The 16,922-nt window shown below is 38.8% G+C and overlaps 1 protein-coding gene across 4 annotated transcripts in view; it reads right to left on the bottom strand.

The window, feature by feature from the left end:
• Window positions 1–16,922, bottom strand: part of UTRN (utrophin) — a 764,396-nt gene that overhangs the window by 147,952 nt on the left and 599,522 nt on the right. For 2 of the 4 annotated variants that reach the window (XM_088474412.1, XM_088474409.1), the window contains 3 exons: window positions 5,501–5,579; window positions 4,770–4,830; window positions 2,972–3,028 (listed from right to left, as the gene is read on the bottom strand). In XM_088474412.1, coding sequence (XP_088330538.1) covers window positions 2,972–3,028; window positions 4,770–4,830; window positions 5,501–5,579 — 197 coding nt within the window. The remainder of the gene's footprint in view (window positions 1–2,971; window positions 3,029–4,769; window positions 4,831–5,500; window positions 5,580–16,922) is intronic. The other 2 variants (XM_088474411.1, XM_088474410.1) reach the window with 1 other exon arrangement.

Here is a 16,922-nt window from a genome sequence, read left to right as displayed (position 1 = left end):
TAACAGTGCATGTTTTCCAGATCTCCTAGTTGGTGCACAGGTTATTTATTACTGGCTGATACATTTTAAAATATCCACAGGTGGTGCTAATTATTTAATTTGTGACACTGAGAAGAACATGCAGCACTAGTAAGATTCTATTATATTAATATTTCTACTGTGGTCATGGTATGTGCTGGGGAGGGGGATTTCCAGGCAGATGGAAAACCCCCCCTGCGTTTGCCTATGCCGCAGGTCTGAATTTATCACTGGGGGCTCAAGTTCCCACTTCAGACTGCTTATCCAAACGATGGTCATGATTTATCTTGTTAGTAGCAGCACATTATGTCTGGACATTACACTGGATTACATAGATTATATTATATATCAGCAGTACTAATTAGGAAAGTTGTTTCGACAAGTGTTGAGCATAATTATTTTTGCTGTGCTTTGTATTAATATTTATATAGATGCCAATCATATACATAATTTTGCACTCCAAATATCCAGCATGTCTCCATAATATGTTTTATATTATAGATTATTGTGTTTGTTATATCTCTATATTATATTTTATAAAATCAGTTGCATAGACAATATTTAAGATTAGCTCTATCATCATTATATCTAAATTTGTTCTTGGTTAGCGTAAGTGGTTGATCAGCTGCTGGAATGATCAGAATTCTTTAAAATATTTTTATTATTATATTTTTGATTTGCACTAGTTCAAATATGCTTATTCCAATTCTAAATCACAGAAAAACTGCAATTTTAATTAGGGTGTGGACACTATTTATATTCACGGTACTATTTCCAAAGATGATGCAGACAATAAAATGTCCGTATTGGCTGGTGATACATTGTTCTCTATGGCACAAACCTGAGAGATTCCTTTTTAACTTAATTGTCAAAAAAACATGTCCCCCAGCCTTTCCATATCCAGATTAATATTGCACGCTAGAAGCAATTATAGGGGCTGGAGGTCTGGATAGTAACGCTTTACAAAATAATATTTTACCTATATGCTCTCTCTTACTTTTGCATTTACACCCTCCACAAATATATAGTAAATATTGTTTGGTCCTGGAATACCAATCACATCTATATCAGAATTATAAATCCTACATCAGATGACCTTGGTCTTCTTTGGGGCTACTCCCAAGTGGCTTCACTTGTCAAAATGATGCGCTGGTACCAATACACATCTTTAGAACACTGGATGTAATTACTCCAGTTACGCCTAAGATATTTAGGTGATATAATGAGGCCAAATTCAGTTTATAGACTTTCTCTCACATTACACTGATCTACATTGTGGGACTCCTGCTAATCAGTCATTGAATATACTGTCTGCATGCTATAAGTCATTGGTTCATGCTCTGGAATTCCTTTTTGGCTGTAAAAGGTCACTTTTTAATAGTGAATTTCTCCAAGGCTGATCAGATTATACATGTGTGTCATTTAGATATACTTATGAGTGCTAAGACTCTGCAGTGCAGATTTGACATACTAGCTTTGGACTATTAATGCTATGAATGCTCAACTCTCGCTTTCTGTCATCACTGCCCTTCAAAGGTTTGAAAAATTCCACTAAACAAAATAAAAAAATAACTGATTTATAAACATGCTTTACCATATGAACGAAGTGTCATAACTCCGCACATACATAAACTGGAAGCCAGAAAAGATAAAGAACTATCACGGTAGGAATGTGCAGTCATCCTCTGCAATACAATGAAATCCTCCATCACTGTAAAGGATAATAACAATTCTTGCAAGACTGAAATTTGGCGGCAAAGAATAGCCTCACACATTTAGTTCTTCCAACCAGGCTAGCTAGCTTATGCAGAAGTTGGTGGGGTCATGCATAAGTGGTGGACTTGACCACTAATAGTGTAGTCTTCTGCTTGATTTCCCCCTAGCTCAACTGAGTTGTCACATGACTCTTGGATTGCTCTTTTCACACTTTTAAAGGGAAGGTGTATCCAACCTTCGAGAGAAATAAAGTGGGAGAGATTGCATACCAACCAATAAGCTCCTGACTGCCATTTTACAGGCTGTATTTGAAAAATGACAGTTAGGAGCAGATTGGTTGGTACTTTATCTCTCTCCAAGCTTCGATAAATGTCCCCCAGAATCTAAAAGACTACTTACAAGTTGATCTCTCTATTAACCGAGCATTTCTGTGTTGCATCACCAAACACTGGATCAAAGGATTGTGTCCCATTATAGAGGAACTGGGATCTTCAGTTGTTGATGAATTGACTCCTTGGATGTATTAGTTAGACTTTGATATTCGACTTTGGAAACTGACATTCTTATTTATTCTGTTTTCAGTCTCCTAAATAGTCAGTGGATCGAGGCCGTGGCATACCCCTACTTGTCCTATTCATCTTGCATGATATTTGGTATTTGCATTATAAGAGGTTTTGTGTTACACAGACAATTCGCAGGATTCCACTATAGAAAGATTTGATGATGGAGCTGCTCTTATTTGGCAAAAAGATTGTGTTAAATGGCATTATTCTCACAATCAGTTGCAATCTTAATAGAAGCGTTTGAGCAGTGGAGAGCACTTAGGGCAAAATTTACTAAGCAGCGGGTATTAAACTCCGGCGATTTGACAGCGGTTTTGCTGTCCACAGATTTACTAAGGCCAAAACTGGTGCAAAACCTCCGTCAAATCAAATTTTAGAATAGAATAGAACAGGGTTGTCAGAAACCGCCGCCAAACCCTCAGGATTTAGAACCCGCCGTAAACCCACCGGGGTTTATTTAGAACCCATCAATAGTAAATTTTGCCCTTAGTCCCCGATATTGTCCCAGACAAATCTTGAAATCTGGTTCAATAACTTAAAGTTTCAAGTTTATAAATATATCACTTTATTGCTTCCTGTTAGCATTCTTTAAGCCAAAATGTTGAAAAGCTTTGAAATATACCATAGACAAGGCACATGCTTGTAGCTTACATGCATTCACACTTTCCTCTTACCTGTTCCGAAAACACAACTTTGGACTCAAAGGTTTACTGTAATCCTCACTGTAATAACTTTCAGATTCAAAGAAACCACTTACTTATCTACACAATATAACACTTACACAACTATGCTACTGTATGATTGCTTTGTCACAGATATTCTAGAGTTCACATCATAGGAGAAGCGAACATTGCAACTTAGTAGCAGTTATTTACATACAATATGAAAAACTAGTCTTAAAAATAAAGCACTAACAGTTTTTCTTTGTATAAGGTATGTACATGTAAAACATTGTTCTGTGCAATATTCAACAAACTACACATTTAGGTGCAAACTTTAGCAGATTTCACCAGCAGAATTTGGCTTTTACTGTTCTATATGGATTCCTGCTAGAATTTGTGATCTACCTGTAATCTCCTATTAGTTTTGTGCCAACAGGAAAAATACATTCCCATAAACAAAGCACTTTGTAATGAATAAAAAGGATAAAATTATTTTTAAGTAATGGCAAACACCCCCTCCCCCACAAAATCTTTAACCTATTTCAAGTTTAGAAAGTCCGGGTTAGATTTCACTATATATCATTAAGACCAACAAGTATGGGGCCTTCAAGCTAAAATATAATAACCAGGCTGGTTCCTGTGTGGATGGTGTGGAAGTGCAATAAAACAATATGGCCTCAGGGATCCCTGGCAATTATACCGGGCAGCTAAGGTGGTAAAGTTGTAACTCCACAGGTCTCTATCTAATTACCCAACATCCACATCCAAGTTGGCTGGGAGGAGCATCAGTGCTTTATCACACTGATGGTATATCGGTTATACATGCATCAAGCCCAAGCAGTATACCAGTGAGGATGGTTCAGGACACGGGGGAATTGGGGCATGCTGTCTGTTTATTTATAAGTGCAACTCAAAGGTTGAACTACACACATCTAGCAAACAGCTTGTTCTGCTGCCACACCGATTTGTGGTCTATTTTATACCAATTTTACTCCTCTTTGATAGTGATAAATAGATATTTTATATCACGTCTGCTTTTGATAATTAGTCCATGCAATGGTATTTCTTTCATACTAGGCAGTACTGTGCTATGTACTGAGAGCACAGGAAATTCTATGCACAGTGAAAATGTATAGCACTAAGAGCTATATATAAACATAGTAATTGAGAAACAAATCTACCGTCACTCTCAACATCCATGAAACTAGGAGCTATTCTGAGAAAATAATGACTATTTAGTGATCAAAATCAATGACCCTGGACCAGGGCCGTAATTAGGGTAGTGCGACCAGTGCCATGGCACAGGGAACCGCAGGGCTGGGGGCGCTGTTCGGGCCTGTCAATTGTCCTGTTTATTATCATTCTCACTTGTAGATTCCTCTTCTTTTATCCCCAGCATCTCCTGGCCTCCCCTATCTCTTCCCTGGCCTTCCCCATGAAGCCATGGCCCTTTTTCAAGTGCAGAGTCTTATGTCCCTATTTAAAAATGGGGCGGAGTGGGCACCAATGTTCTCTCTGGCACAGGGCACCAAAAAGTCTAGTTACGGCTCTGCCCTGGACAGACTATCAAAGTAGCATGGCAGCATCTAGAAACTCTTTCTAAATTAAGGGGTGTCCAGAGTGAACTACAATAACATATTGGATGTTAAGCCCTTGTATTAAAATATAAATAAATAAATAAATAAGAAACTTTGCACATTTTTGACGGTAAATGTAACAAAATTAAAAAGAAAAAATATATTCTGTTTGTTTATTTAAACAACACACACAAACACACAAAGCAAAGCATAACAAAGAAAACAAAACTTACTTTATGTAGTAGGGCACTTTGTTAAGTGAAACAGATCGTTGCCATGGAAGCTGTACAGAAGCTGAGTGTAAGGAAAAAAACAAGGTGTACTAGATTTTAGTTGAAATCATATACAATGAAAAAGTTACCTATTTTATTCTTTACTCTTATTTAAATCAGTCATAACAAGGTATATGTTTTAACTCAGTCCAAACAAATATCAACAGTAATGCTAACTTTTCCATGCACAAGGACGGTGGGCTAAGTATAATGTAAAGACAGGCTTGTAGTGCTAATTACTTAAAAAAAAAAAATCTCCTATATTGCAAATGCATGTAGAGAATACTGGGACCACAGAGGAGATAATGGAAAGTTGTGGCTCAATTTGTAAGCTAAAAAAAGTATTCTTATACTATCAGGTTAGATATGATCAGATGATAGAAAAACATTATGTATGTGTGGATTCACTGCTTGATCTGGAAGTACTGTATACTACACGTGTTTGCATAGTGATCTAGATGGCTGGCCCAGTCAGTTCTTAGAGTACAGCTATGTAGTACTTCTTCTGACAGGCAATTTGTTGCCTACTAACAACAAAGTGCCAGGGCTAGTGTGGGAGAGGTACCTGGGCAGTGATGACTGCATACATGAAGTTGGGAGCCTACCTAATAGCATTAATCCCAGACCTCAGATAAGTAATCTTTGGGGCCAGATATTATTTTATGATTATCTGTTTTACATTTTAAACTTACTAGACAGAAAGTGTTGGGAAGAAGGACCAAAATCCTGATGTGCCTCTTGAAGCTGTTTGAGACGTTCTTCAACTGCAGCCTACAAAACAGAAAAGTTCTTTAATGGCTGTGCTGGACAAGTGTTCTATAATAAGATTTATGTTACCTAAATAAAACAAAAATCTATACATGATGTTACAACTTATCCAGGTAAAGGAAAGGAGCTTCACAGCGATACAAAATATAGTACTAGCCTGAATAGAAATTATGAGATGCCTGAATTGTCTCTGTGATAGTAAAGTCAACACAATAAAGACTTATTTAAATTAAACTGTAATGTCATTTTTCTTTATTGAATTACAAGCTGGACCCCTGAGGTATCGAGCACCTTGCCCAGAGCATGTAGGATAATACAATGTCACTTAAGATTTGTTACTACAGTAAATTACAAGGTTCAACATACACTTATGCCATGCAGATGTTCGCTACATTATGTCACCATTTTATTTTCTGCCATTTTTTAAACAATGTTGAATACTGGTATAATTATTATCTATTCCTCTGCTACTGAGATATGTGTATTCTAAGCAATTTGTTTCAGGAATGAAACCTCTGAGTAGTTAAACACACACAGTACTGTCCGGAGCTCTTTACTTCTGTACTGTACCAGACTAGCGTACTCGGGGCTGTGCCTAGTCCTTCTGCTGCTTGGTGTTGCTAGGGAAATGGCCCCACTTACGCTTTGTACAAACTAACAAATATTTGTATAGGACTAATATACGCTACATAAGAAACATATACAGCTAATGTACTGTAATCATTATTTTATATATATATATATCAATGAGAAACAGGGTCAGCACGATGCGGTAAGGAGGGAGCTCATGGACTAGCGGCTAAAAGGCAGCAGGTGCTATTTGAACTTGGAGCTGACTCACGGCTTGTGGACTGGCAGCCACTGATGCTGATACATTCACAATTATTAGATCTACTAAAAATGTACACTTATTTATGCTTTTGTAAGAAGATTTTTTTTTTTATATTATTATTACTACTGGGCCCAAATAACAGGTAACTTAGAGCCTCATTATAAATACATACTCTGTTCTACACTCTGTATGCAGTCACCTGTTATTTGTCCTTTAATACATATTACTGCAATAAGCTCATACAGTAGATGTTATATCAAAACCTCTGCTTAGAAGTTAATAAAATGGGTTACTGTGTTGGATTCTTTTACAGTCCTTTTTTTTTTGCAGTGGAATTCAGAGTGGACTTAGCTGGTCCCTACAATATATTCCTCTATTTTGTAATGCCTGTACTTTTAAAGCTAAAATCTGTGTCCTGTGCACAGTCAGCATCTCTTTGGGGACACACTGTCTATCCCGTGAAAACTGGATTTGTTTTAATCAACATTTTGCATGGGTGGCAATAAAGCAGATTTTTCTTCTGCCAACTTTTGCTGCTCTCAATAACAGCACCATGATTTATGGAGTTACAATGCTGCTTACAAATTGTATCCAATATATGTATCACAGAGGTGCCAGGGAGCAACAGATAAATACATAAGAATTACAAATGGAGGGTATCAAAAGAAAATAAAACCATGTCCCGGTAGAATCATTTGCTTCTTGCCATGGAAGAATGCTGACAGAAACAATTTAGCACACACGGGGTCAGGATCTGCATTACTGAATATGTGCTGCAATATCATAGTAAAACAACATAAGGCAAAATGGATCATTAAAAGGGGCTCTCCAGCTAAAATAAAGCATTAAAGGTTAACAACGTTTTAAAACATTTTAATACATGTCTCATAATTTTAATCTTACATTTCCTCTAATTGTAACCCCCACTATAATGTTTATCAGGTATAACCAGTTTGCCTACTACAGCCAAACATGCTGAAATCTTCTAGCTGGCTGTGACACATCACCTCCATAAAACAGAGCAATATAATCCCGTCTTAACCAGATATTTTAGAGGTTCTACAGTATTACAGGGGTCACACATTAACATTTCTGAAAAGGTGTAAGTGACCTTTAGCTATGTACTTAATATCTGTTGGATTAGTATAGATAGTACATTTAATTTTTAGGTGAAAGTTGAAGACCCCTTTTAACCCTTTCGCCACCATTCAGATACCCACTGTGAAGTTGCAGGTGATAACTGAATTTTAACATTAACATAAAAATAGTACAACAATATTTTGTATTGGCTACTTTGAATAAATAAATATAAATATGATGATTGTGTGTGTGTGTGTGTGTATATATATATATATATATATTATATACACATATATATATATATATTCACAACTATATACAACCAATGTGCCGGGGTGCTTACCAAAGTATGGTGTAGACGAGTCCACATCCAATGTGCATAGTTCCAATAATAAGGGGCGCACTCACCAGTCTTATTTTTGGTGTAAAAAAGGCTTTTATTCCATATGATCAAAGCATAATAACACCAAAGTTTCTGTCCCTGTTGGACCTTTATAAAGGTGCAGAAGGGACAGAAACTTCGGTGTTATTATGCTTTGATACTATGGAATAAAAGCCTTTTTTACTGCAATTCAAAGACTGGTAAGTGCACCCCTTATTATTGGAACTAATATATATATATATATATATATATGTATATATATCTCCAGGGTTCAGCACTCACATCAGACGAAGTCCATATCCATATCAGGGGGGTGCACATCAGCTGTATCACTGATATCCCAGGTTTACCAGCAATAATATGTATTAAAAGGATGGCATTCACCAGTAGATTGCAATTTTTAATGTTCAAGGAAGAGGGCTTACGTACAGGGTGACGTTTCGGTCCAGTAAATGGACCTTCCTCAAGCAGCCAAGCCTCAAGTATAGCGATTACCAGGTACAGGTCCCCAACAATAAGATCACGATCTTATTGTTGGGGACCTGTACCTGGTAATCGCTATACTTGAGGCTTGACTGCTTGAGAAAGGTCCGTTTGCTGGACCGAAACGGCGCCCTGTACGTAAGCCCTCTTCCTTGAACATTAAAAATTGCAATCTACTGGTGAGTGCCATCCTTTTAATACATATATATATATATACACATATATACAGTAAATATATATATATATATATATTTAAATAAAATAGAGAAGGGGCGCTCCATAGTGTAATTACTTTTTTTATTTAGAAAAGGTAACAACGCAATGTTTTAGTTCTGCTTGTACCTTTAAAATAACAGTGTGGACTGGTTACCACATGATATTGTAAAATACTCCACCAGGCAAACACTGACCACTGTCCAGGGATCCTGCCGTTCTCACACACTCAGCCACTAGCCACTTTCAAAGGTTGCCACTGGTTGGACCACGCCAGTCACACGAGCAGTGTCAGGATAACCAGGAGTGCATCAAGGCCACATCACAAGGCTCTGCTTTAATGCGTTTCGTCAGAGACTTCGTCAGAGGGCTGGCCTCCATGACGTGGTTAGTTTCTTTTATAGGCATGACTATCCAATCATTGTGCTTCAAACACACATGCCCTTTTCTTCATAGATTTCATATTAGAAAGCCTCCATCATAGGCTCAAAATTTAAATTTTATCCTCTCATAACATTTTCAGTTTGATCAAAATTGGTGGTGTCTACAAGATCTAAAAATTTTATTATTTTCTCATTATATACATGAGTGAATTTTAGATTGAAAAAAATTCATACTAATCTTTTCCATAAACTACTCAAATTAATTTTGATCACCACTCCACACAATGAGAATATTGTCTATAAATCTTTTAAATAAGACCACATGATTCATTAGATCTTTTTCAAGAGTTACCCTTTCCCATGTACCCATATACCGGTTCACCAGACTTGGCGCACAAATCATGCCCATCGATGTTCCGTACGTTTGTAGAAACCATTCATCAGAAAAGGTGAAATAATTATGCTTCAAGACAAAGTTAAGGCAATCACATATAAATTCAGTGAGTTCCATTTTTATTTCTGGATCAGCCATAAGTATATCCTTGACACTATTAACCCCCTTCTCATGGGGAACAGAAGTGTACAGGGATTGTACATCGACCATACACCATTTATACTCAGGTTTCCACTCTAAATTATTAATTATCTGCAATACATGGGTGGAGTATATAATAGTGCTACTCCTCCCCCTTTATCCGCACTTTTTATAACTATATTTGTATTGGCAATATATTTGTAAAACACAAAATTAAATGGTGATCCAACAAAAGTATACTCGGATAAACTTAGGATATTATTAAAAGAGGGTTTGGAGAACAAAAGTATCTCACAGGAACTTAATTATCTACTGAATGAAATGCCCATTTTATCATATGCCCAAGCTTCATAAAAATATTGTTTATTTTATAAAGAAAGGTTCCTAGAATGGGGATATCCAGAGGACACGATTCAGCAGTCAAGAGAAAAAGCTAGAGAGAAGACTAGAGAGGATCTGTTAGTTTACAAGTATAAAACTATGAAAGAACAAGATGAGAAAGTTTTTTATTGTCCTTTTGTAACAAATTACAACAGTGATGCGAAAGTGATCCAAAGTATGCTTAGAAAAAAGTGGCATATATTAAAACTAAATCCAATCCTGGTGGAACATCTTCTGACAGATCCCAGTGTAGTCTTTAAAAGGGCGAAAAATATTAAATCATATGTATCTAAAAGCAGATTGGACCCTCTATGTCCTCCTGAAGACATTAAAAAGAATTTCCTTTGAGATTTGAAAGACTTCTATAACTGTGGAGGTTGTAAGCAGGGCTGGTTCACGGTTTCTGGGCACCCTAGGCAAAACTTCAGCCTACTGCCCCTCACCATCACTTATACCCACTTACCAATCATTAAGGTGAAAGTGCGGAGGTGGATTCTTATATGTTCCCCAGCTGCATTGACTACAACAAGGATGTCTCTCTCAGAGACATCCTTAATTGTGTGATGGGTAGACTCAGTGGCATCCTCCCAGATCCTGGCACCCTAGGCAGCTGCCTAGAGCTGCATAATGGTAGAGCCGGCCCTGCCTAGCAACACCACTGCCAGGATGGCCCTCTTGTAATGTTCCCCCTCTACTCAGCCCAGCCCCACCGGAATCAGTGGACATGACAGTCACTGGACTGGAGTCTGTGCAGTGCTGTGGGGCGGATGTACTATAAGAGTCAGGCAGAGACAGGATCCAGAGATTGTTCACAGAAGAACGTTTTCAGTGAGGTATGTACCAAGAGTGGGGCTCTAGGCTGGCATAAAAAAAAGACATAAAGGGGCTCTGGGCTGGAATATAAATTCATGAGGGGTGCTCTAGGTTGCAGAGGTGGCGTATTAAATGTTCCAAAGCCGCCACTGTAAAATAGAGAAACACCCCCTCCAAAATAAAAAAAATAAAAAAAAAACATAATGCGCAACATTGCAGGTATACCCAGGCAGTCTCTAGTGTAGTCAGGGGACACAAGCAGGATAGATAGATAAATAGAGCCCGATTCAGAGGTGGACACATTTAAAACACTGCGCATATGTTCTAATGGTTACCACCAGGGAACACAGATTAGAATTGCATGGCGATCCATGCAACTCTGATAGGCGTGTTGGTGTCAGGGACTGCATCGGAAGACACCGGTGGCCATATACAGTCGGACATTCGGAGCAACCATAGGGTCACTCCAATGTCCAATATATATATATATATATATATATATATATATACATATACTCAGGAACTGCAAAACAGTGAATCCAGTCTCAGATGTTTAATGCGTGATCTTGCAATAAAACACCCGAGACCGGGTTCACTGTTTTGCAGTATCTGAGTGCCGCCTATTGCTTTTGGACACTATGTTGGGGGGCGCAGACACCGGAGCCAGGTACATTCATGACGTGGGTAGGTGATTGGAGTGCCGGGGCAGATTGGTGTGATTATTTATATATATATATATATATATACGCACACACACACACATATATATATATATATATACGCACACACACACATATATATATATATATACGCACACACACACATATATATATATATATATATACACATACAATACCAGTCAAAAGTTTGGACACACCTTTTCATTCAATGATTTTTGTTTATTTAAATTATTTTCAACATAGTAGATTAATTCTGAAGACATCAAAACTATGAAAGAACACATATGGAATTATGTTGTAAACAAAAAAGTGTTAAACAAATCAAAATGTCTTATATTTTAGATTCCTCAAAGTAGCCCGCTTTTGCTTGGATGACAGCTTTGCACACTCTTGGCATTCTCTCAACCAGCTTCATGAGGTAGTCTCCTGGAATGGTTTTGAATTAAAAGGTGTACCTTGTAAAGAGTCAATCTGTGGAATTACTTGCCTTCTTAATGTGTTTGAGACCATCAGTTGTGTTGTGCAGAGGTAGGGTTAGTAGACAGTGGACACCACTATTTGACTACTGTTGTCATCCATATTATGGCACCAACCACTCAACTCAGTAAAGAGAAACAACAGTCCATCATTACTTTAAGACATGAAGGTCAGTCGATACGGAAAATTTCAAGAACTTTGAATGTATCCTCAAGTGCAAAACCATCAAACGCTATGATGAAACTGACTCTCATGAGGACGGCCCCAGGAAAGGAAGACCAAGAGTTACCACTGCTGCAGAGGTTAAGTTCATTAGCGTCACCAGCCTCAGAAACCGCTACTTAACAGCACCTCAGATTAGAGACCACATAAGGTCTTCACAGAGTTCAAGTAGCAGACAAATCTCAACATCAACTGTTCAGAGGAGACTGCATGAATCAGGTCTGCATGGTTGTATTGCTGCAAAGAAGCCACTACTGAGGATGTACAACAAGAAGAAGAGAATTGTTTGGGCTAAGAAACACAAGGAATGGAATAGACCAGTGGAAATCTGTACTTTGGTCTGATGAATCCAAATTTGAGATTTTTGGTTCCAACCGCCGTGTCTTTGTGAGACGCAGCGAAAGTGAGCGGATGGTTTCTGCATGTGTGGTTCCCACTGTGAAGCATGGAGGAGGAGGTGTGATGGTGTGGGGGTGCTTTGCTGGTAACACTGTTGTGGTTTATTCAAAATTCAAAGCACACTTAACCAGCATGGCTACCACAGCCTTCCGCACTGGTTTGCGCTTACTGGGACCATCATTTGTTTTTCAACAAGACAATGGCCCTAACACACCACCAGGCTATGTAAGGGCTACTTGACCAAGAAGGAAAGTGATGGAGTGCTGCGTCAGATGACCTGGCCTCCACAATCACCCGAACTAAACCCAATTGAGCTGGTTTGGGATGAGTTGGACCGCAGAGTGAAGGAAAAGAAGCCAACATGTGCTCAGCACCTCTGGAAACTCTTTCAAGTCTGTTGGAAAACCATTCCAGAAGACTACCTCATGAAGCTGATTGAGAGAATGCCAAGAGTGTGCAAAGCTGTCATCTAAGCAAAAGGGGTCTACTTTGAGGAATCTAAAATATAAAACATATTTAGATTTTTTTTAACACTTATATGTTTACAACATAATTCCATATGTGTTCTTTCATAGTTTTGATGTCTTCAGTATTACTCTACTATGTTTAAAATAATTTAAATAAACAAAAACCATTGACTGAGAAGGTATGTCCAAATTTCTGACTGGTAATGTATATATATATATATATATATATATATATATATATATATATATATATATGCAAATACCAGACACAAAAAAGAACGTGGAATGAGGGCACTCACCAAAAAATAGAAGATCAGCTTATTTTTAATCAGAGCATCAAATTAGTAGTTCATAGGTGCTACAAAATACCGACGTTTCGGTCCAGACAAGGGCCATTCTCAAGGTGCAGCAATCCAAAAATCACCAATACATCCTGGGTCTACTGAAGTCACAGACTAACTAAGCACATCAGATAGTACATGAGGAGGAGCACCCCCCATATACTATTTTCACTTGATGAGGATGTGAGTGCAGAGATGAACTGTTCATATATATATATATATATATATATATATATATACACATTCACAAGGCTTGCTTACCTCCTCCTAATGTTCTCAAGGATCAGCATTTGTCCCTAAGAGCCTCCTAATGAAGAGAGAGGCTGTGTGTGCTCCCTCGGTGGCTCAGCACACACAGGATGGGAGGAGGGGCGCAGCAGTGCAAGAGTCGGCAACCAGAGAGCAGGCAGCCGAGAAGGGAATCTATTCAAAGTGGACAGACTTTGGAGACTAAGCATAGGCAAGCTGGTGACGTCACCGGAGCTGCGAGGTGCGGGCTGCGGCTTGTCTCTCAGGGCAACTAAGCGGAGGACATCTAAGGGTGTACCAACGGATGTTCCAGCCGAGGATATCGGAAGTCGCAATGACGCGACTTCTGGCTAGACGGCCTCCCTGTTCTTTGGCCATTTTTAGCGTTTCACGAGTGGAACGCATGTTATGTCGCCCTTAACTGATGTAGAGGTGGGTCTATTATGAGACCCTATATCAAGCCCAGCCAGTGATCCTCACCTCTCACCTTGATAAAGGGTACTACCACAAGCCGAAAAGCGTTGGTGGAGATGATCATTGAAATCCGTTTGGGTCCTTTAGGAACATCTACTGACGGGGAGTGAAGGAGTTAACCCGGGTATACCATCTACTCTTCATATACCCTAAAAGTGTGCCTTGCTCCATAAGGCCCAATACGGTACGCAGAAACCCTGGTCATCCGGGGATTCCCTTGTTTGTATGTTTGATGTTCCTTTTTAATACAAAATTTTGTTAAGAAATGTTGAAATGGTATTACACTATATGGTGCTTTTAATATCTTTTTGAAGTATTCGCCCTACCCAAGAAGCAGCCATAGTGTTTGTTCCATACCTCATATCAAGTATCAGGACCAGGAAGATCCCACATCTGTGAATTTGAGACTGTGGTAATAAGCACCTGATTCTGCATAACGTGACACTAATTTGACTTCTAACAAGGGGAGCGCTTATTCTGAACGTTTATTTGTGTATTCAGACTATTGTGGTGTTCTTGTGGCCTTCATCTTTGGGAATACAGCTGCACCCTATTGGCTTTTTGGTGCATTTAGTACCCACCCTGTTCTTCTCATATTTAATACCCTATTTTGTTAATGTGTGTTTCACTAACAAAGGGTTAATATTTCCATATTTAGAACAATTTTATCCTATGTGGTTAATGTATAGATGTACTATAAGGAGTTGATTAGATAATATGTAACAGAGATTAATTTGTAATGTATGGTAAAAATTTCCTAGTAAAGTGATGACAAACGATATGTACGCCTAGGCAATGATACAACTGTATATTGTGATGTCATTTTATTGTAATTATATTATTATTGTGAAAGCAATTTTTATGGTGAATGCAATGTTAATAGGAGCTGCCATGCATAATAACTCGTTAGTGTGTACATTAACAATAAAGTTTGAATGTTAGTAGGAGTTGTTATACATTTTACAACTTCACCCTATTTTACAATAATGGGCTGATTACATTAATATATAAGTGATGGTATAAATCCCCCAACAAGGCGAAAATAGATTACTTGTATGTCCAGGCAGAAGGTTATTGAAATAAGTATGTTGGTGCCAAAGTACAGACAATTGCTCTACCTGTCAGTTTTAATTTGGCTTTGAAAATGTTATGAGAGGATAAAATGAAAATATTGAGTTTATGATGGGGACTTTCTACTATGAAATCTATGAAGAAAAGGGCATGTGTGTTTGAAGCACAATGATTGGATAGTCATGCCTGTAAAAGAAACTAACCACGTCACGGAGGCCAGCCCTCTGACGAAGTCTCTGACGAAACGCCGTTAGAACTGAGCCTCGGGACGTGGCCTTGAAATCCAGGGGAAATTAGAGGATTTATTAAAAGGCAGATACTGGATAAATATACACTGAAGAAGTAATTCGGCTGCCATAAAAGAGGTGCTTAACCAGATGTGGGCTGTGGTAGCAGTTGGAATTTTAACCATCCCAAAGCGAGGTTGCATAAGCTCTGTTAGAAGTGTGATCTGTTACAAAATGCGGTATTTCTAGGGACTCTTTGCTGATGAATAGGTCACCTATATACAGAACACATTAGCTGGATACAAGGCATAACACTTTACAATCCTTAGAACTATTTTCAATACCATTTTATTGCATGCTATAATCTTAATTTAGATGGATGACGGGAAATGCCTACAGCACACAGAACATGGCAAATTGCACTGCACAGTTAACTATTGGATAATGATCTCATCCTTTAAATTATAGAGATATTAGAAATCACCAAGGAGGTATCTGAACATATAAAGCAGGGATGGGGAACCTCAGGCCCGGGGGCCGTATAAGCCCCCCCCCTCCCCCCGATATCATTTGGTGTGGCCCTCTGAGCTTTTTTTCTGCTAGCCTTATCTGGCTAGCAGGGTGCCTAGATTGGCAACCTGCAGCCAGAATATGCCGTCTGGAGCATCATTAGGACGCTTCAGATGGTCACATCGTTGCCCTTACAGCTCCCCGATGCTCTGGGCATTGCTGATGATCACCTGGGATTGTGTTCCCGCCCCGTGTGACGTCACATGGTGGGGGCGTGGCCTGCATTGGGCCCGCAAATAATGTTATATATATTAAAATGGCCCTCGGACAAAAAAAAAGGTTCCCCAACCTAAAGCATAGAACCAAGCGCTATTATAAATTGTGAGGAGACTTCTAGTATTCATAGCCAATTAACACATGGAGGCTTTACTTTCATCCAAAAATGTCCTACACATATAATACACTGCTATAGTGATAAAGGGGCTGATCACAGAATAAACTTTGTTTCAAATAGGAGGGCATTTCACACCATATTTTTTATGCACCTGTTAAGAACCTCACATTACTACTCAATTAGCTAATTCTCAGTCTATGGGGCATATTCAGTTAGGTGCGGGGTTTACTGCATGGGGAAAAACTCTGGGTTTCATGCCCGAGGCTAGTCAATTATTCAGCATTTTCCCAGTATTATAACTTATAGATTCCATCTAAAATGGTGTAACCTATTGCTTTCTCTGCACGTGAAACCCCATAGGCTACCTTTAATGCAGATTTTTTTTCTAGAAGCTCCTGAGGCTGCGAGGAAAAATCAGTGTTATACGCGGGGATGCAGCACCTATCTGAATAGGTCTGAGCTGTTAATTAGTGCCGCAGTTAATTGGTTATGCTCCTATAACCTGCCGCTATAATGCTTCCTGCTTCGCCTCTTTACCGAGGCGAAGCAGGAAGCACTACCGATGAGATGTATGAACCCCCCTCCGGCGCTATGCAGGCGGGGATGCAGATGTGATCTACATGACTCTTCATATATGCAAGGTAGTCGCGGCCCCTGATCCTCCCATTGGAGATATTTCCTCCCTCACATGTACCTATGTCCAGCTTGAGCGGTTACCACTAGCAACATCCAG

The sequence above is a fragment of the Taudactylus pleione genome, unplaced genomic scaffold (assembly GCF_031769625.1).
Source record: "Taudactylus pleione unplaced genomic scaffold, aTauple2 ptg000154l, whole genome shotgun sequence".
NCBI classification, from domain to species: Eukaryota; Metazoa; Chordata; class Amphibia; order Anura; family Myobatrachidae; genus Taudactylus; species Taudactylus pleione.
The sequence above is the reverse complement of the archived record's forward strand: the minus strand, read 5'-3'. Positions and strand labels throughout refer to the sequence as shown.